The sequence below is a fragment of the Dama dama genome, chromosome 9 (assembly GCF_033118175.1).
Source record: "Dama dama isolate Ldn47 chromosome 9, ASM3311817v1, whole genome shotgun sequence".
Taxonomy (NCBI): domain Eukaryota; kingdom Metazoa; phylum Chordata; class Mammalia; order Artiodactyla; family Cervidae; genus Dama; species Dama dama.
Window position 1 is genome coordinate 34,624,635 of NC_083689.1, and position 20,475 is coordinate 34,645,109.

Here is a 20,475-nt window from a genome sequence, read left to right on the forward strand (position 1 = left end):
CTCAGGATGTGTGTTCCGTTTTGTTCTTTCCCCTTAACGCTCCCTGTGCAACGTGTCTGGGGGGAGGAGGACACGACGGGGAGGGGAGGGGAGGGAGGGGCAGAGGCGAGGAGCTGTCCGCCTTGCACGTTTCCAATCGCATTACGTGAACAAATAGCAGAGGGGCGGCCGGGCCAGAACGGCTTGTGTAACTTTGCAAATGTGCCAGAAAGTTTAAAAATCTCTCCTCCTTCCTTCACTCCAGACACTGCCCGTTCGCCGGGGCCGCCACGCCGCTACCCGTCGCCTTCCAGAAGGACTGAGAAAGAGAAGAGAGGAGAGTGCCACGTCTCACCAGCCGCCTTTACTGGAGAGGGTCTGCAGCCCACCCTAGGCAGTGCTTGGTAGGGACTGAGATACGCGGGCGCCCAGCCCGCCTCCTCGGTTGAAGAGGTCTCCCTCCCTCACGTGACTTGAGCCCCGTTTTGTTTTTTTTCCCCCCCCTCCGAGCTACGTCTTCCCGGAGTGGGGACAGTCCAGGAAAGGGAGCGATGCGCTTCGCCTGGACCGCACTCCTCGGGTCGCTGCAGCTCTGCGCACTCGTGCGCTGCGCCCCGCCGGCCGCCGGCCACCGGCAGCCCCCTCGCGAACAGGCGGCGGCTCCCGGCGCCTGGCGCCAGAAGATCCAATGGGAGAACAACGGGCAGGTGTTCAGCCTGCTGAGCCTGGGCTCGCAGTACCAGCCGCAACGGCGACGGGACCCCGGCGCCGCCGCCCCGGGGGCCGCCAACGCCACCGCCCCGCAGATGCGCACGCCAATCCTGCTGCTCCGCAACAACCGCACCGCGGCGGCGCGAGCGCGGACGGCCGGCCCCTCTGCAGCCGCAGCCGCAGCTGGCCGCCCCAGGCCCGCCGCCCGCCACTGGTTCCAAGCTGGCTACTCGACGTCTGGGGCCCAAGACGCTGGGACCTCGCGCGCTGATAACCAGACGGCACCGGGAGAGGTCCCGACGCTCAGTAACCTGCGACCGCCCAACCGCGTGGACGTGGACGGCATGGTGGGCGACGACCCGTACAACCCCTATAAGTACACCGACGACAACCCCTATTACAACTATTACGACACGTACGAAAGGCCCAGGCCTGGGAGCAGGTACCGGCCCGGATATGGCACCGGCTACTTCCAGTATGGTAAGCTCCCCCAAGTCTCCGCTAACTCCCGCGCACCGTTTCCCCAGCTCCGTGTCTCCCCGACGTGGCTGCCTGGGCGCGGCAGGCCTTGGTCCGTGCAGATCCCATCCCTCCCCCTGCGCTGGCCGAGGCAGCCCTGGAATTTGGTGCAAACCGCGCGCGCCTGGCCCCTCCTGCTTCGTTTCCACTTTACTTTGCAGCCCCGGGCGCCCCCATTCTTCTGCTACCCGCTGCCCAACACCGCAGTCGAGCTGACTGAAGGGTGAGGAGTAAGGCACATGAGGGACCCGAAGCCAGGGTGGGGGCCGCTAAATTGTCTCACTGCTTTGCCCATCGCCTGCTGACTTAGGTCTTCCGGACCTGGTGCCTGATCCCTACTACATCCAGGCGTCGACATACGTGCAAAAGATGGCCATGTACAACCTGAGATGCGCTGCGGAGGAAAATTGCTTGGCCAGGTACCAGCGGGGATCTCCTCGGCCTAGCTCCCCCGTCTTGGTTCCAGGGGGCTCCTCAGGTGCTTGGTCCTGACCACTCTTGTTCTGTGCAGACAAGGGTTGGGAAGCGGAACATGATCTCTCGGGCATGCTGACCTGGGTGGAGAATTAAAATTTGGAAGATTTCTGTGGGTTCTCTGACTTTCAAACCGTGGCATAAATCAGGGAGATTAAGCAAACCCTTAGCCTGGAGAGTGGAGGTCTCCTATTCTTTTTCCAAGATCCTTAAACTTTGGAGCCAACTGTTTCCAATGACGTTCTATTAAACTACTATACCATGGAAAAAATACTGTAATGGAAGAGCTTGTTAAAACCCCCTCAGAACATTGGGGGCCACTTTGCCAGTGTGGCACCCCTCCGTTGGATGTCATTGTTTTCTTCTTTTGTTTGAAGTCACAATTAACTTAGTTGTTTTGGCATTACTTTAGCCAGAATAAGATCAGGAGCAAGAGCTTTGTTTTTGCATTAGTCCTAAAATAAAATCTTAGCAATTTGGGGAATGGAATTCCCTGAGTTTGCTGCTGGGAAACCAGCAGAGGGAGTAAAAGATGTTTTGATAAGACACACAATTTTTTTAAATGTAAAATAAGGTCATCGATAGTATTTGAATATATAGTCACACAAAATATTTTACAAGACACAGAGAAATGTTTATTTATTGTGTCAATTTCTTCCACTTCCTTTATAACTGTTAGGCTAAAAGCAGAGAAATCCAAGCTCATCATTTTCATTCCACTAGAGTCTTGCATCACACACCACTGCATTCCCTATGGTAGTCTTACAGTAATGCCATTGCTTTAAAGAGTTACTAAATTATTTATCTTATCTGGGTATACTCTTTCAGGGTTATTTCCCCAATTTACATCTTCTTTAACTGGGTGAGAAAAAAATGTATGCAAAATGCTCTAGTCTTTTGGAACTGATAACCTTATTGGGAGAAGAGGGCAGTGAACTCCTGGAAGGTTTTGCTTGTAGTTTTGCCTTTAGTTCATTTTCTGTGAAAATCATAATGTTTCTCTCTGTAAAATCACAGCACAGCATACAGGGCAGATGTCAGAGATTATGATCACAGGGTGCTGCTAAGATTTCCCCAGAGGGTGAAAAACCAAGGGACATCTGATTTCCTACCAAGTCGACCAAGATATTCCTGGGAATGGCACAGTTGTCACCAGTAAGTGATGGGACTCTTGGGTACTTTTGAGTTGCTTTTTTCACTTTACAGGTGATTCTTTTTATGTTTTTTAAGAGTTAACTTTTTGTTTTGAACTTTTTATTTTGTAGTAGGGTATAGCCGATTAACAATATTGTGACAGTTTCAGGTAAATAGCGAAGGGACTCAGCCATACATACACATGTATCTATTCTCCCCCCAAAACCCCTCCTCTCCAGGCTGCCATATACTATTGAGCAGAGTTCCATGTGCTATACAATAGGTCCTTGTTGGTCATCCATTTTAAATATAGCAGTGTGTACATGACCATCCCAAACTCCCTAACTATCCCTTCCTCCCCTGGCAACCGTAAGTTCCTTTTCTAAATTATAGGTGATTCTTGATATGACAAATTCCTACACAAAGGGAGAAAATTGCTGTTATTTACACTTAGAATTTTTCTATATAATTTGACATAATCAAGGAAATCTATCTTTAGGATAATACAACAGTTACTATATATTGTTATCTTTTAAACTGGAAACTCTTTTAAGCTCAGCTTATTAAAACTGTTGATAAGATCACATCAGTTAGCTTCACTAGAATTTTATCCCAGTATACACAGCTAGGGCTTTCCTGGTGGTCAGTGGTAAAGAATCTACCTGCAATGCAGGAGACATGGGCTGAATCCCTGGGTTGTGAAGATCCTCTGGAGAAGGAAATGGCGACCCACTCCAGTATTCTTGCTTGGGAAATCCCATGGACAGAGGAGCCTGGCGGGTTGCAGTCCATGGTGTAGCAGAGTTGGACACGTCTTAGCAACTACACCACCACCACCAATTCTACCGTATGACTTGGTAACTTGCTTCAGTGTTCATTGCCAGGAAATCCTGTTTTATGTTCTTAAAATTTCTATAGTTTGAGCCATTACTTTTTGTCCTTTTCTTATGTGAGAAAATGAACAGTTCAGCACCTTCACTTAAATGAAATGAAAAAAAAAAAAATGTGAGCAACTACTTTGCTGATAAAGTAGATTTATAAATAAAAGTTTATACTAGTTAAGTAAGAATGGTGGATAAAACATGCTTTTGTTTCTCCTTTGCATTTTAGTATGGATTAAAATGTGTGAGAATACAGTTTTTAAAAATTTCACAGAAACCTCCCAAGAGAAAAGTGCTCTTCTCTTTTGGAATGAAACATCAGTAGTAGCAGCCAAAGGAGATATACTAGAGAACATATGACAAGTTTCACTTAAACAAAGATAATTTACTATCTCTGTTTTAATCTTCAAAGATGAAACAGGGTGAAGTAAAAAAGCAGAATACTCAAAATAAGTCTTTTTTTCCTCATACCAAAGTTAAAGCCTTACCATTTTGATAGATTTTTGTCCTGGAAAAAAAAAATCTAGCATGAATCTAGCTTTAAGAAGGTCAACTTGATCCTGATTTTGATGCGAAAACAAATGTGGGAAGCAGTGGAGGCGGGGGCGGGGGGGTCCTCTAGAATCCTCACTGCTGTCTCTGTATGTTACTGACTGCTGTGTCTGTGTCCTGTGGACATTAGACATTACCACAGCATGGATGAATTCAGCCACTACGACCTGCTTGATGCCAGCACCCAGAGGAGAGTGGCTGAGGGCCACAAAGCGAGTTTCTGTCTTGAGGATACATCGTGTGACTACGGCTACCACAGGCGATTTGCATGTACTGCACACACACAGGTAGGATGGCAACCTGGGATCAGGAACCCACACGCTTCAGAGAGAAAACGCCATCTATTTTCCTTCCTCCTGCCCATCTTTGTGAAAAACTATTTTGCTCAGGGAGTCATCTAGTCCAAATGGTAAATTATTGGGAAAAGGAAAGTGATGGCTCAATGATCCAAATTACTTTTAAAAAGTATTCCATCATCACAGAAGGTCAAGGTGCATACTTGCTGTGTTCCATAATGAAGAGCAGTAGTCTATAATCTGAAAAGATCGGAAAGGTTTCCCAGTTTTGCACTCATCCTGTATTCTTTGACTCAACCGGTAAGTTAACTGTAGAAGAGGTATGTTTTGTCACCTGCAAAACTATCTCTCCATCTGAGCTAAAAATAGAATGGTGGTTGGGGTTAGCAAAAGGACAGAAATAAGTTTCTTAAAAAGCACTTTAAAAACGTCTCTTTTAATCATGCAGAGAAGAGCAGAAGGACAGTTTCTTTCTCCATGCATATATATTTAAACTTACGGTATAATTGATGTCAGATGTCCTTTGGATGGATTTTTAAAAATAGTGCTGTCCTAAGCAGTTTGTATGTCTTATAATGGGAAAATGTGTGTCAGTTAAAAGCCGCGCCAGTATTTCCATAAGAAACCCTAATTTGTAAAAGGACATTATAATTTTACTCCAGCAGAAATCTTGGCAGGGAGTAGTGAATATACGTAACTCAGGGCACAAGGATCAGCAGCTGGCATCTTGGGAAGCAAATTCGAGGGCTGTGGCAGGAAGCTTTCTGGTGACCTAAATATTATCATTGCTTCTTTCTCTGGGCTTAAAACATCATAGCAATTGGAAGGCGAAAGGTTCAGTTCCTCTCACCCTAGGGCAGCGCTTACGCTAGGAAAAAGAAGATGTGACCTCACATCACACGTGTGTTTGTGTAGAGGTTCCCTTTTCACACAGTGAGCCCCAAGTCCCACAGCACCTGCCAGCGCAGGGTACCTCGAGTTTACTCTCTTCACTTAAGAGAAGAGGCACTCTAAACAGCTCAATGCTGAAATATTTGAATCTAAGACTATAGGCATCTATAGCATGTGAATCCCCCAACTCCTTGGTGGGTGACCCTACTACATTTTATGTGGTAGCTTTCTTATTAATTATCCTCCATTTATATCCTGTTTAACCACTATTCACTAGATCTTACACTACAAATGACTAAGGTATTTGTGTTTTTCACTACACTGGTTGTCTCCTGAACATGGGCTTCCTTTAAAGGGAAAAAAAATTCTCACAAAGCTCCACTGTTGACTTAGTTATATTATAACCCTTTTAAATGTATCCAAATATAAAATTAGATATAACTTCTTTATATTTATACTCAGATAAATTCTTGGGCTTCCCTTCCCTCAGTTGGTAAAGTATCCGCCTGTAATGTGGGAGACCTGGGTTTGATCAGGTCTTGATCCCTGAGTTGAGAAGATCCCCTGCAGAAGGGAAAGGCTACCCACTCCAGTATTCTGGACTGGAGAATTCCATGGACTGTATAATCCATGGGGTTGCAAAGAATTTGCATATTAAATATATATGAAGCTAGAAATTACATTCACCTCATTCATTTACGTAATAGCTACGTTTGGCTAAAACCAAATAGTTAATTTATATAGTCTTGGCTGTGGTTCTGCATTTTTTAAGTTTTTAAAGTTTGAATACAGGAAATGCCTGTTTGCTTACTGCCGTGAAAAACCGCTTTTTTTGTTTGCCAGTTCAAATAATCAAAACTTATACTTAAATTCTGCCATCTGAGTAAGGTAGAGTGCCAATATCAGCATTCTTTAAAGTGCTCTTGTTCACTTGAAGGTAAGATAAGCAGGTATCTAATTCAGTGAGTCCCTTACAGCGCCATGAAGGTGCTACTAGTAGTAGAAGTAGCAACAATCATAGCTAACACTGAGTATATACTCTGTGCCAGAATAAGATTTATGTGCTGGAAACCAGAAACTGAAGATTCTTCACAATATATTGACTACTCAGCATAAGGTTACTGAATGATTACAGGTTGGTATGGACCAGCAGGGGAAAACAGTTCTCACCGCAGCGGCACAGGTCCTTTCTGGCTTGCCGGTCTGTACTATTGTGTCCCGTATGAGAACACAGTGCTCCCCCCGTTCTTCCCAAATTGAGCCACAGGCAAACCAGCATGGGTACAGCATGTTCCAAATGATTCTGCCCTCTCTCTGGAGGCCACGGTGGTCTTAAGCACCAAACAATACTGAGTTTAAATGACTGCAGCCTATTCTTTTAAATTTACTTTGATTAGTATTAGAATGAAAATACAACAGTGAAAACTTTTGATAAAGAACCAGTGGAATCAAGAATATACCTATGGATTCCAATTTGAGCAAATTTCTCCAGACTAACTTGCTGGAGGGCAAGGGACATATCAGTGGTGTTTTTCTCCTCTCAGCCGCTAGAAGGCACTCATTTACTACTGAAGTGAGTATCTCAGCAAGTAGAGTTGACGTGGCATTCATCCCTTTAACACAACAACAAAATATTCAGTGATGATGTGAGAAAGATTACAGCGTGGTGGTTACAAACAGGGACCCTGGACCCCAAATGCCTAAACCCAAAACCAGCTCAGCCACTTACCAGCTGTTTATTCTTGTATGAGCTATTTGACCTTAAACAGCCTTAGTTTCTTCATTCATAAAATGCATTAATACTGCCTCCTCCCTTGTGTAGTTGTGAGAATTAAATTTGTATATATATAACATGCTTAAAATGGCTCCTGGCACATAATACATACTTCATAAGTGTTAACTATTCAAAAATGCAATAAGACTCCATACTTAGGGAGCTTACAATCTCTAGTAGATTGATTCTTATATAGGATGATTTTAATATAGAGAATAGAAGGATAAATAGCATAAAATGTATACACAAACTGAGTATCATGGGCTTTCAGAGTATAGGAAGGTAATTTCCAAGAACAGAAATTGGAGAGAGTTCCATTGATAACAAGACATTTGAGCTAAATGGATTATTATGTGGCCTTTATTCCTGAACTGGTAATATTCAAGGATTTTGGTGGAGGCCTATTTTGTCACTTAAGATTGTATTTATCACTAGTGATTTATTACACTTTTAAGCGAGATGTACTACTACTTATATTAGTCCTGTATTTTTTTTAGCTGGAGGTGCTATAAGGCTGAGTAATATATACTTCTCAAAGGAGATGCAATATAAGTATAGTTTTATGTCAAACTCTTGTAAGTACTAATTAAAATTTAATTTGCAAATAATAAGCATATTCTTTAGCACATTCTAACCATATACCATCCTTTTAATTTTTGAATTTTATTTGTTTCAGGGCTTGAGTCCTGGCTGCTATGATACCTATAATGCAGACATAGACTGCCAGTGGATTGATATCACTGATGTCAAACCTGGAAACTATATTCTCAAGGTAGAGAACTTTGACTATATACCCATAATGTATTTCAATTGTAACTTGGTGGGCTTGTTCTCTGGAGTCAAATGTTAAATATTCATGGTCCTGCAAGCAATTATACATCTTCTACAACTACTTCTAAACCAACCTAGATATATTTTAAAAAATTCTTATTTGAAAAAACTTTATGGAAAAAGATACAGCCTCCTTCAAAAACTTCTCCAGAGTTGAACCACATGCCTAACTTACACCCTCTTCCTTGCCTGATTTAGTTGAATTATGCTGCCTCTATTTTAGCCTCCATCCTGGAAAGAGGAAAAAAATTAACCAGTAAACACTGCTGATGAAATCTGAAACACAGATGATGTTTTTTTTTTTGCCTAGGTCAGTGTGAATCCCAGCTATCTGGTGCCTGAGTCGGACTATTCCAACAATGTTGTCCGCTGTGAAATTCGCTACACAGGACATCACGCGTATGCCTCGGGCTGCACAATTTCACCGTGAGTCCCATTTGCCTAGCTAAGTAATTCTCTTGACGATGAATTTTAGTTCACTGGTAGGCATTTTACACTTACATCTGTTTTCACTACTACTGCAGCTTCCTTGTAAAATAGGTCAAAGGTAGAAAGTGATAGAGAGTCTGCACTATCATATAATTGGAGCCGATCCTTTTTAGATAATGCTAGAAAACAGAGTCGCAGATTTGATCCCTGGAAGATCCCCTGGAGAGGGAAATGGCACCCCATTCCAGTATTCTTGACTGGGAGATCCCATGGACAGAGGAGCCTGGTGAGCTATATAGTCCATGGGATTATAAAAGAGATAGATACAACCTAGGGACTAAACAAAAACAACAAGAGAATGGAGGAGGAGATATGCTCAGGTTTTTAATCACCCTGAAACTTAGACAAGACACAGAACACATTTATTTACCCACAAAGCCTGTGTTGCAGCTGAATCTGTAAAATAAGCAGTATGCAGTGTGGGTGACCTTGTGAGAGCCCAGAGACTTGGGTTTCTGGCCTCTTCCTCATAGTCCGTGATGGAGCCCTGAAAAAATTCCTAGAGTTCTTCAAAATACATTTTGAAAGTCACTGCCTTAAAGTACACAACTGGAGGTCAGACCACCTGTTCTGTGGAAATCAAGACTCCACATATTTGAGTTCTTCAAACACAACTAATAGGGAAATACCTTGCAAAAGAAGGGCTGTGTGGTGATGCCTTCATAATTTTTCTAGTCCTAAAGCCCTTCTTTGGATGAAATTTTAGAAGGAGTCCCAGCAGTTATTACAGACATGGTGCTTCGATGAGAGTAATTAAAGAAAGGTGCAGTTTTACCTTCTTGTGTCTCTGTCCCACCCTGACCCGTGGCACTGCCTGCCCTAGTGATGCTGGGTTATAGATTCTAACTACATATGCCACCTGGGAGGGCTGCCTTCCCAACAATAAGAATACCATGAGAGTGATACTAAACACAAGCCAGGTTTGCTGTGATGTGAGAGAGGCACGAGTTAGTAGAAAGGTGTCTGACAGAACCACACCGGAAACTTAATAGAAATTTTTCCCTGTTACACAAACCAGGGCCATGATCACTGCACATGAACCTGTAGCTTGTGGGCTTTCTGAACTCCACGGGAACCTATCTGGCTGTGCACATTTTGCCAACTACTAGGGAGCTAGTAGCCAGGGGAAAGGTGGAACTTAAGGTAGCCCATGCTGGGTACTGTGGACTGGGCTACATTCACCTTGGAGAGGAGTCTTTTCCTTATTTCCACGAAGGAGCAAAGCCTGTGTTTTTTAAGTGTTATCATAGCATTAGAGACATCTGTAGTCTATGACAAACGAAGGCGTAGGACTGAAAGAAGATTATCAAATAAATTCTTCTGAACATGCCTGGAATACAGAAAAACTGGCTGGGTTTATGGCCTCACAGTATAACTGAAAATCCCCAGAAAAGGATTATAACTTAATTTAAAATTATTAATTTCTCTTAATTTTTATAATTCCATAATTTATTCACTCCTTTTTCACTGGCACTTTAATTTTTGATACAATATTTAAATTCCATGGGGGCATGCTAAAATAAAATGCATTAGAAACAGGAGGACCTCTGCAATGATAAGCTAAGTGACTCTCAGATACAACTGCTGACCTCCTATGAGGAAAAAGTCTGAGAGGTTGATTCTATTGTTGTATAGGAAGTGGCTTGCTTGCAGTAGAATCCATTGGGTTGGATATTGACAGACATTTAGAGCAAATAAAAACTGTTACTCTGTTCCAGGAGAGAGTTTCTTTCTCTTTTTTAATTTTAGCCAGTTGTCACTGACTGTAAATTATAAGAGTGGTTGATGAGAAACTTTAATGACCAATACGGATCAGATGAAAATATGCAAAAGTGAAAGGACCCACAGGTAGTGATTTGTAATGAAATAACAATCTCATACATATCTGTGAGTGAAAAATAATGGGAGAAGTACAAAAACCTTGACTTAAACCCCTACCTTCAGGAGAATGATGCTCGCCTCTTATATTGTGACTCTCAGTTCCACCTCCCTTGATGGGGATCAGAGTTCAGGGGAAGGAGGAATTTTCTCTGGCTGTGGCTTTAGGACAGCACATGAATTGGACCTTGAGGGCTGAGGAGGACCGTAAGGAGGGCCATGCTAGGAGGAGTCAACATCACTCACAACTACATGGCAAGAAGAAATTGCAGGGCCTGTTTGGAAAAGCAAGTTAGCCTGGCTAAGGCATGAATTTCATGGGCAAAAAGAATGGAAAAGTTGGGACGAGATCAAAGTGAGCACTGAAGAGCAAGCTGAAAAGTCTGAACTTCATCCTGGTGACCATGGGGAGTCCCTGAGGTTTCCTGAGCAAGGTGTGTATCTTGCCTAAAGCCACGTGGTCGCTCAGTGACTCTCTAAGCAGCAGTGTGTGATTCCCTTGGTAATGTTATTGTCATTAAAAAAAAAAAACCTCTTAAAGACATATCATCTCTTAGTTCACTGGTTGTTTTTCATGCTAATCAAATATCTGAGAGCGTTCTCTGTGTGTCTGACTCTTTGGGACCACGTGGACTGTAGCCCACCAGACTCCTCTGTCCATCGGATTTCCCAGGCAAAAATACTGGAGTGGGTTGCCATTTCCTTCTCCAGGGGATCTTTCTGACCTAGAAACTGAACCTGGGTCTCCTGCACTGCAGGCAGATTCTTTACCATCTGAGCCACCAGGTATCGGTGTGTAAAAACACCCAGTAAGAAAGTGTGTGCCTTGGGTGAATCCCCTCTCTCATTTTCCTTACTGTAATCCCAACAAATGACCCCGGGGACTCTGTGGCCCAGTTCAGTTCTAAGATACCATCATTAAGTTCTTTTTTCACAGAAACTACTTGGGAGTAAATTCACAGAAATTATTTGGAAACTGATGGTTTATCATCTGGACTAAGTGATTCTTATTTCATGCACACAGGGATCTGTGATCACAATATAAATACAGTATTTGATTTACTGGCTTTGACCCAGCCTTGGCCTGTTAGTGTAACATTCTACATCCAGAACCTTGCTGGGAAACCACCAATGCAGGACAGTATGGCGGTCATGAGCCTGCTTTTCGCCGGGCCTGCCACACTAGCTGCACAGAGTGAGCGCACTTGGCCGGGCCTGGTGGTCCTGTAAGCCCTGCCTTACTCTTACATGTTTCAGAGGGTGTTCCTTTTAACCCTAAACATCAAGTGCGTAGGTATCAGGCATAAACTTTGTCCTATTGACATAGTCACTATCTTCAAATCATGTATTAAATAATGTATTAATGGATAATTTCAGAAGGTGACTGTTGCATAGGTGGAAGGAAATTGTCATATATATATATTTTTTTTAAAGGTGACTTTAAACTTGTCTACTATACTCAATCAGAGTATTATCAGGTTAATAACTTGTTTTATTTTGTTTTCTTAATCTAGGTATTAGAAAGCAAGCCAAAACTCCCAAAGGATATATCAGTGCCTGGTGTTCTGAAGTGGAAAAAAAATAGATTAACTTCAGTAGGATTTATGTATTTTGAAAGAGAGAACAGAAAACAACAAAAGAATTTTTGTTTGGACTGTTTTATAACAAAGCACATAACTGGATTTTGAACATTTCAATCGGCATTATTTGGGAAATTTTTAATATTATTATTCACATTACTTTGTGAACTAACACAGTGTTTCACCTCTGTAATTGCACACTTGGTTCTTTCAGAGAAATCCAAATTTCTTATGCTTCTTCTGAAATTATAGTGCAAAAGGAAAAAAAAATTCGAGGAATGAGTCAAAATTATTTTAAACTGAGAATTTTCTAAAGTTCTAAAACTTTAGTGAACCGTAATAATAACTGGCTTATATATGTCCTAGCATAGATCACTTTAGAAATGAAGCTCCTACTGTTTAAATAGATATGGACACATTTGGTGCTGAGGGAGGAACAAACAGGTTACCATTGGTGTCAAGAAATGTTACTATATAGCAGAGAAATGGCAATATATGTATTCAGATAGTTACATCCCTATATAAAATTTGTTTACATTTTAAAAATTAGTAGATAAACTCCTTTCTTTCTGTCAAGTGTACAAGTTCATTCTGACTTAAGTCAGCTTTTGTTTTGGAACAAATTAAGTAATTGAGCTGCCCAACTGTGTCTGACATTTGTTGATGCGCCCCTCTATTCTTTAATTTTACTGTGGGCAGAGACCTTTTCAGTGACATTCGTAAAATTACTGTTTTGGGGATCTGCTATACATAGGACAACTGTATCAATGGGAAGTCGTTCTGATGATAGATGTGATACATTCAAAGATAGTATGCATTTTAGTATCTTTAACTATTAGCCAAAAAAATTTCCTTGCTGACATAAAAATCATACAGAAAAGTCCCCCAGACCACAACTGTCTCTAAAATACTTAGAAATATTAGTAAGAAACTTAGGATTTTCAACTTTTCTACACTTTTTAAAATGATCAGCTTTAAAAAGAGTAAGACTAACAATTTTTAAATTATCCAGAATAGATGACATAATGTATTTGGATACATGAACATTATCCTAGGTCATCTAGGAATTAGTCATATGTGATTTTTGTGTGTGTATCTGAAATATTATACAAACTAGCAAAGCACATAGCATTACATACTTGAGACGTTGGTGAATAAGGGGGAAAAAAAAAGAACAGCTTTCTGCAAAACCAAAGAGTGTGTTGCATAATGAAACAGCTGTGATTTTATTTTAAACTGTGAAACCATGTGCCACATCATAATTTGGAGAATTTCTTTTTTTCCTAGATTCAAAAGATGCAGAAAGAGATCAATTTACACTTTTTAAGTTAGCGGTGCTGAAGCAGAAGTTTTCCTCTCTTAACCAGTATTAAAATCTTAAGCAAGGTATTTCCAGTGCCAAGACACATTAGGTAGAATTTTAAAAGGAGTGGCGTCCCTATATTGTGTCATACAGTTGTAAAGTTAGCACCAACTACCAACCATTCTTCACTCACCGAGTGCTTTGCACTGTAAGAAGGGCTAGAGGTGGGCAGTCATCAAGGGAGATAGAGCGGGCTGCAGGAGCCTCATCTGCCAGGCACACACTTACCATGAGACAATACAGACAGCTTGATAGAGACCCAGAATTTCCATTGAGCTAGTATCTGAGCTATGGAATAGCTTCTTTGATGTACCTCTTTGCCTTCGATCGCTTTTAGTTTTAAGATTGTAAGAATGATCCTTTAAAATTGTAATCTTTTCTAATAGAGATATTTTAATATACTTGCTTTTTTTAAAAAACAAAAACTACTGTCAGTATTAATACTGAGCCAGACTGGCATCTACAGATTTAAGACCTATCATTTCATCAAGATTCTTACCCCTATACTAAAAGCTAGTTAATATCATGGCCTTTGGATACATATGAGAAGATGTGTTTACTATCATTCCATGGGCCTTCCATCTGTGTGTAAATCCATCATCATTTGAGGGCCTAAAATATACTAGGGACTAACATGCTAGGCATTAGGATATGAAAAAGGCTGTCCCTAACCTCATTAAGTATTCAAAATGTCATTATTACTCATTAGGTTCAGCTTATCTCATTTTTAACATCATAAGTACATGTCTAAAAAATTTCTATTTTAAGCACTATTGTTTTTCATGACCATATTTTATTAAAAAATAAGTTTAAAATAAATATATATATGCATGTATGTGTTACTAATAATTAAAACTATGTTTCCAATCCCTGAAATCTCTGCCTTTTAAATATAACACATACTATTTCATTGATTTTGGAAAAAAAATATTCAATCAAAAGGTTAAAGATTTTCACTTACTCCTTATATAAATATTCCTCCCCACCCCTAATCACTCCTAAATACTCCCAAATATTAATTTAACACTCAGTATTTTTGAACCTCAAAGAATCTCTTTTCTGAATAACCACCAAAACTCACAGATAATGATTAGTTGGTAAAATGCATCCATTAATAAAAAACATAATCCAGACTTAGCAAACTCTAAATAAAAAAAATCTTTTAAACAGGAAGTAGAAATGAAACAAAGAATTTTGAGTACTGAAAAGAGACTGGTTTTTAAACACAGACTGTGAAAAAATAGGAAGATAACTTAGTGAGTCTTCCATATGCCATATTAGTGGCCTCATAATTCAGACCACAGTTTGTATTAGAGATGTCTTGCCTTCTAAGGCTAGGGTTCAGTCTCACATAACTTGCCTATTTCCAGGACATCTCTATATTTTTACATAATGACATTCACAATTGCTAATTATTTACTAGACATTATTTTTGATAATGAAGAACAAAATTTTTTTTTCTCCTTGACCTCATAAGAGATCATCACACTCATAATCTTCTCAATATTCAGACTGTAGAGAAAATGCAGTTCACTAAAATCATGGTACTAAGAATTTCTCTTTACCAAATTATGTTAAAATACTGAACTTCTGATCAGAAGACATTTTGTTTTAAAAATAACTTGTTTTGATACTAACAGTATAATTAATAAGTAAAACTACCCTTTTCTATATTTTTATGTTTAGAATTCATATCACAATCAATAGCCACATTTCATTCCCAGCTACCAAAAGTCTTGGGCCACTTTTGAATGCTTAAAGCATGTCATTTATCCTTCTAATCAAAATGGTGCTGAATTATTTCAACTTGAATGTAAAATGTGTTGTCTTAGCTCACAGGATATAAACATTTAATATATAACTGCTTGCTATGAACTAAGTAACATGTGATTTGGTATTGTAATGTTTTTAATGAAGTTTTAGTTTCTTCCAAATTTTTCAGGAATACTAGTTGTAAAACATTTTTAACTTTTTTTTGAAGAGCTCTTATTTTAAATGCCCAGACACTGGCTTTATAATCTTCTTTACTCTCTCACATTCTTTTATTATATGCCTATACTATGATTGCAAGATTATGTAAAAATGCCTTGAATAAATGATTTCAAGTGTCTAGAGTGGTCATTTGTTGTTACATATAAATAAATGATATGAATTTCACTTAGATTAAGATCTTAAAGCCATGTGTATGGTTGGTGATTTTGCTTAATTGCCTTTTATATTAACAAACTCTTTATCAAGCTCACACGACTTGAAACTTGTCTATGATGGATAAAAATCTAGCGGATGTTTTAAAAAGAAACTATCATACCTGAACAGATTCTAACTTTTGTCATCATTACCAGCTACTTCCAAGGATGCGGAACAGGCACAGAAAGAATACCTGCCCTCTGTTTTGATCCGCATTTCTTAGAAATACTCTTGAGCATATGTGTACCCAGGGGACACATCTGGCTCAAGATACAAATTATTTATATGAAGAGAAACATTGCTATCACAGTAATCCTTATTTAAATGTGTACCAGATTAACCTGAAGCTAAGTGTTCTTGCTCCAGGCAAGTGTTCTTGCCTGGAGAATCCCAGGGATGGGGGAGCCTGGTGGGCTGCCGTCTATGGGGTCGCACAGAGTTGGACATGACTGAAGAGACTTAGCAGCAGCAGCAGTAGCCTAAGAAGACAAACAGGCCCCAAACTGTGGGCAAGTGTTTTGGGAGAACAATAATTAATCCACAAACAATTTACCTTTAAGGAGCCCTTGCGGGTAAAACAGACGTAGGCTTGTGGCTGGCAGTTTTCAGATTTGACAGTAGTAGGGCATTGGTGACACTTGACACCACCGACTTCCTGCTTTCCTCAGCTGCTCCAGGAAAGGTGCAGTGTAAAAGGTGATTACTCTGGGCTCATCAGCGTTCGCTGTTTCAAGCACTGTTCATTATTATTAGTTCATCAATCAAAGATACATTCTAATTAGTCACAGTCCCTCTAGAGTGGGTACAATTCAATGGCAGAAAAAGTGGGGAATGAAAACCTCAGAGGAATACTAGTGTTCTGGAAGAACTGCAGCTGTAATGAGAGGGTTGGGTGAGAGTAACAGTAGTCAGCTGTACCCCTCCCTCTTGCAGTATGATCTTAGTGTTTTCACCATTCTTTTTAATCCATGATATAGAAATATTTACACGTGGTTGATGCTGGGGTGAGGCAAGAGTGGTGCAACTCATCCCTGACATTTCTGCACCTGAGTCCAAGAGCATCAGCAACTGGGTTAAATTTGCTTTGCAGATGAGCGATCTGAGGGGATGAAGTAAGAGGAATGGGATGGAAAACACATCCATGGTGCAACTTCTTCACTAATTTAGGCAACTAGTTCTCTGGAAAGGGACCTACAATGTCAAGATTTTCTCCAAGGCCCAGGCTGACCAGAGATGACTTTTCGTCCACAGGGAGTTATCCTGTTACTCTTTCAGAGTTTGAGAAGGCTTATCAGCAGCTAAGCATACAAAGCCTTATCTTCCGCCCCTTGCTCCCCAATTTTCTAAAAGGAATACTTCTGAGTATTAGAAACAAGGGAAAAAAGGTCATCCTTCTTTTTCTCTTTCATGTACAGGATTCCACAATTTAGCAACTGGTGGTCCTATGGGACTTTTTTCTCTTTTGATGATCAACAAGAGGCCAATAAAGAGTGTTTTAACCTCAAACAGTGGTCTCATTTGAATGTGCTTAGAAAAACATCTTAGGGTTAAGAGTTTGCCTTATCGGAATATTCTAGATTTTCATTCAAAATCAGTACTTCCATTATGAAGTTATTTAAAGTTGGTTGTCATCAATAAATAATATTCATTTCACTAGAGTGAAATTAAGGTAACAGTTCCTTAATAGCATCAAATACCTAGTTAGCATTCAAATTTCACCAATTGTCTTAAAAATTTTTTTTAAAGTTGATTTGTTTGATTCAGGATTAAACAAGGACACACTAACTTGGTTATTTTGTGTTTTAAGTCTCTTTAAAATTTATATATTTCCCTTTTATCATTTTTTCTTTGTCTTGCTATTAAAGTGTGTGAATTTTTTTTTTTTTTTTTTTTATAGAACACCTACTATCCCATAGAATTTTCCACATTCTAGATTTTGAAGACTGGATCCTGGTGGTGTCATTTAATATTAACACATTCTTCTGTTCCTTGTATTTCCAATGAAAAGTCAAATCTGGAGGCTTGACCAGATGTAGGTTAGGTTTGATTTGGGGGAGCAACAAGACATGATGGTGGTGCATCCTTCATAACTGCATCATATGAGGAAGCCCAGGATGTCTCTACCATCCATCTTTTTGTGATGCTAAAAATGATTAGTGGGCTCAGCGTTGTCAGTCTGATACAGCCACTATAGAAATCTCCAATAGATTCTTAGCTACTCATTTTAGCTAAGTCATTTAGTCATTGATGATCATTACTAGATCCATTATCAGATTTCCATATTAGGTGATTTTCTAAAAAAAAAAAAAAAAAAAAAGAACTGTTGAGTATTCCATAATGGTATACACGCTTTTTAACTTGAACTGAGCTGTTTATTTCATTAATGCACTTCACTAAATTAAACAACATTTAACATGAAACTTGGTAACTGATCTTTATCTCCCCCCACTTTAGTAATCTGAGTTGGCTCTGGAACCTTATAAAAGACATTCAAGGTGCTGTGCTGTTGCACAAGAAAAGCCAAAACATTGTTTTTGGAGCTGTTTTTCCCATGTGCGTGTATATTTTTCTCCCATTATTGTTAAAGGTAATTTTAACCTTACACAGATGATCTGTTGATTTGAAATATCATGGGAAAACTTTGACCTAGAACATTTTCAAAGAGGTTAGTTACTGGAAATACAAAAAAGCTAAGGATACTTGGCAAGGTGGTCATATTACATGCTTCAAATCTCTACACAAGTGCATAGCTTTCTCCATCCTCAGATTTTTCAATTTCCAATTGAGTTTCTCAATTTCCTGTAAACTAAACTTCAAGAACCTTAAATGACATTCAAGGCCTTCCTTTAGCCTTAATTCTCCACTTCATCAGTTTCATATCTACCATTTTTCTGCATTCTCTTCTCTAGCCACACTAGACAACTGACTATTCCCCTTACTCCTCCTGTCTCTCCAGGAGTCAAGTACTTCCTGGGGTACACATGGGGAGTTTCTCTCTTAAGGTGTTTTGTTTCTTTTTTTAAATAGATTCACATATATTCATGCTCTTTTACTAGACTTGTAGAGGACAGCTACTCTTTCTTGGCTAACACCATGTCTTTCTACTATTTAAGAGATATTAGCACCTTGATTTCCTTTTGGGGGAATACTTTGCCCACATTGCATTGCTAACCATGATATCCTACACCAAGCAGGACACAGCTCCAGATCCCATGTTCAACGAATTAAAGGACACCTTCTCCCTAAAATGTTAATTGTCAGCAAAGTGACTAAAAGATTGACAATATTTATAAATGATTAATCAGCAGTCAGATGAGTTTCTCAAGAACTAATAGTTATTTACTGAGTGCATGCCAAAGAACCCTATATACTAGGTATGCAACCCATGTAGTATTTATTTTGTTGTTTTCAGGGTTTTTCCCACTTTTTCTTTCTCACTTAGCCTCAATTGGTCATGTCTCTACTCCCAGTTCATATTCACTTAGGAACAACCATTCAAAAAAACCTTACTTCTAAAGTGCCTGATGAGTTCTTATAGCCGTACTTGTAGGGTTGTTTTCTCTGGCCTCAAATAAAACAGGAACTGGAAAAGAAAGATAAAAGTAGAGTAGGAATTCAAACTGATAAGGAAGATGGTTAGAAAGAGGAAGGTCAAGAATTTTGAGAGTTTTGGGAAGCAGAATGAAAGGTTTTCTGATTTCTCATCTACAGGTAACTTGTCATTAGGGCTTCCCCAGTGGCTCAGATGGTAAAGAATCTGCCTGCCAATGCAGGAGAGCCAGGTTCAATCCTCGTGTCAGGAAAATCCCCTGGAGAGGGGAATGGCAACCTACTCCAGTATTCTCGTCTGGAGAATCCCAGGGGCGGAGGGCTACCGTCCATGAGGTTGCAAAGAGCTGGATACAACTGAGTGACTAAGCACACACGCAACCTCTCAGTCAACAGTCCTGGACACGTGTGGATCCTCCTGGAGAAAGGGGTGAGGGAATTTGGATACCTTACACGAAGATGAGGATAAAAAACAAACAAGAAACATCCTTACTGTAACCACAATAAAATTGGAATAAAATGAATGGGAAATACCACTATAAATGAGGCAGAGGTAGAACCGATTTTAATTTTATTTCTTCCTTTCCATTTCTAACTGTACTGGCTTCAACTTTTAAAACAATGTCAAGTGAAAATATAGTAATAGTATAATGAGAGCCATCCTTGTTATGTTTCTAACTTCCAATATTTCCCCATTAAATGCAATATTGATTATTAGTGTAAGACACCCATTTTTATGCTGAGAAATTAAACTTCTATTCTTAGATTTTTAAGTGCTTTGTTTAGAAAAGGACAGATTAAAGAAATGAAAGAGGAAAGCAGGGTAGGAATTCAAACTGATAAAGATGATGATTAGAAAAAGGAAGGCCAAGAACTTTCAGATTGTATACATAGCACTTACAAACCTTAAAAAGTTGATAGGGCTTATAAATTTCTCTTTTATCACAGGTGGAACCTACGATTTAAAAAAAAAAAAAATCAGAACTAGTTCACACTTATTTCAGACTTGAGCTAAATTGGTTATTGTTGGTGTATGTAAAGACTGTGAACTTCTGTCCATAATAGAGCTAAGCTAAACAAAGAATATTCATATCATGTTTATTTTTAAAATAAACACAAATAACACTCCGCCATTCACTGATCCTCTAAGTTTTGGCCGTCTTTACTGAAAAACATCCTTTTAGTTATATTCTGAAAACAGGATGGAGAATGACTTTCTTTCACAACCAGTTTTCCCTTGAGGGAAAACACATGTTCAAGTACAAACAACATCCCAGTTTCCGACTTAAAGCTACTTAATTTCTGCACAATGATGTCACATTTAAGACTACTGAGCTTGCTCCTGTTCATATAATTTCTTCTGCAGTTCCACATTTTAGGCCCATCC

The 20,475-nt window shown here is 39.8% G+C and overlaps 1 protein-coding gene across 2 annotated transcripts; it reads left to right on the forward strand.

The window, feature by feature from the left end:
* The first annotated feature begins 183 nt into the window (after positions 1-183).
* LOX (lysyl oxidase) lies at positions 184-15,462 on the forward strand. 2 transcript variants are annotated; one of them, XM_061150919.1, is made up of 7 exons: positions 195-1,170; positions 1,520-1,628; positions 2,701-2,838; positions 4,381-4,537; positions 7,888-7,983; positions 8,353-8,468; positions 11,924-15,462. In XM_061150919.1, the coding sequence occupies exons 1-7, from the start codon at positions 531-533 to the stop codon at positions 11,928-11,930; spliced, it is 1,263 nt and encodes a 420-aa protein (XP_061006902.1). In that variant the 5' UTR covers positions 195-530; the 3' UTR covers positions 11,931-15,462. The 2 variants fall into 2 exon arrangements, with proteins under 2 accessions (XP_061006904.1, XP_061006902.1); XM_061150921.1 differs by lacking the exon at positions 11,924-15,462 and having other exon boundaries at positions 184-1,170; positions 8,353-8,472.
* Positions 15,463-20,475: the final 5,013 nt, after the last annotated feature.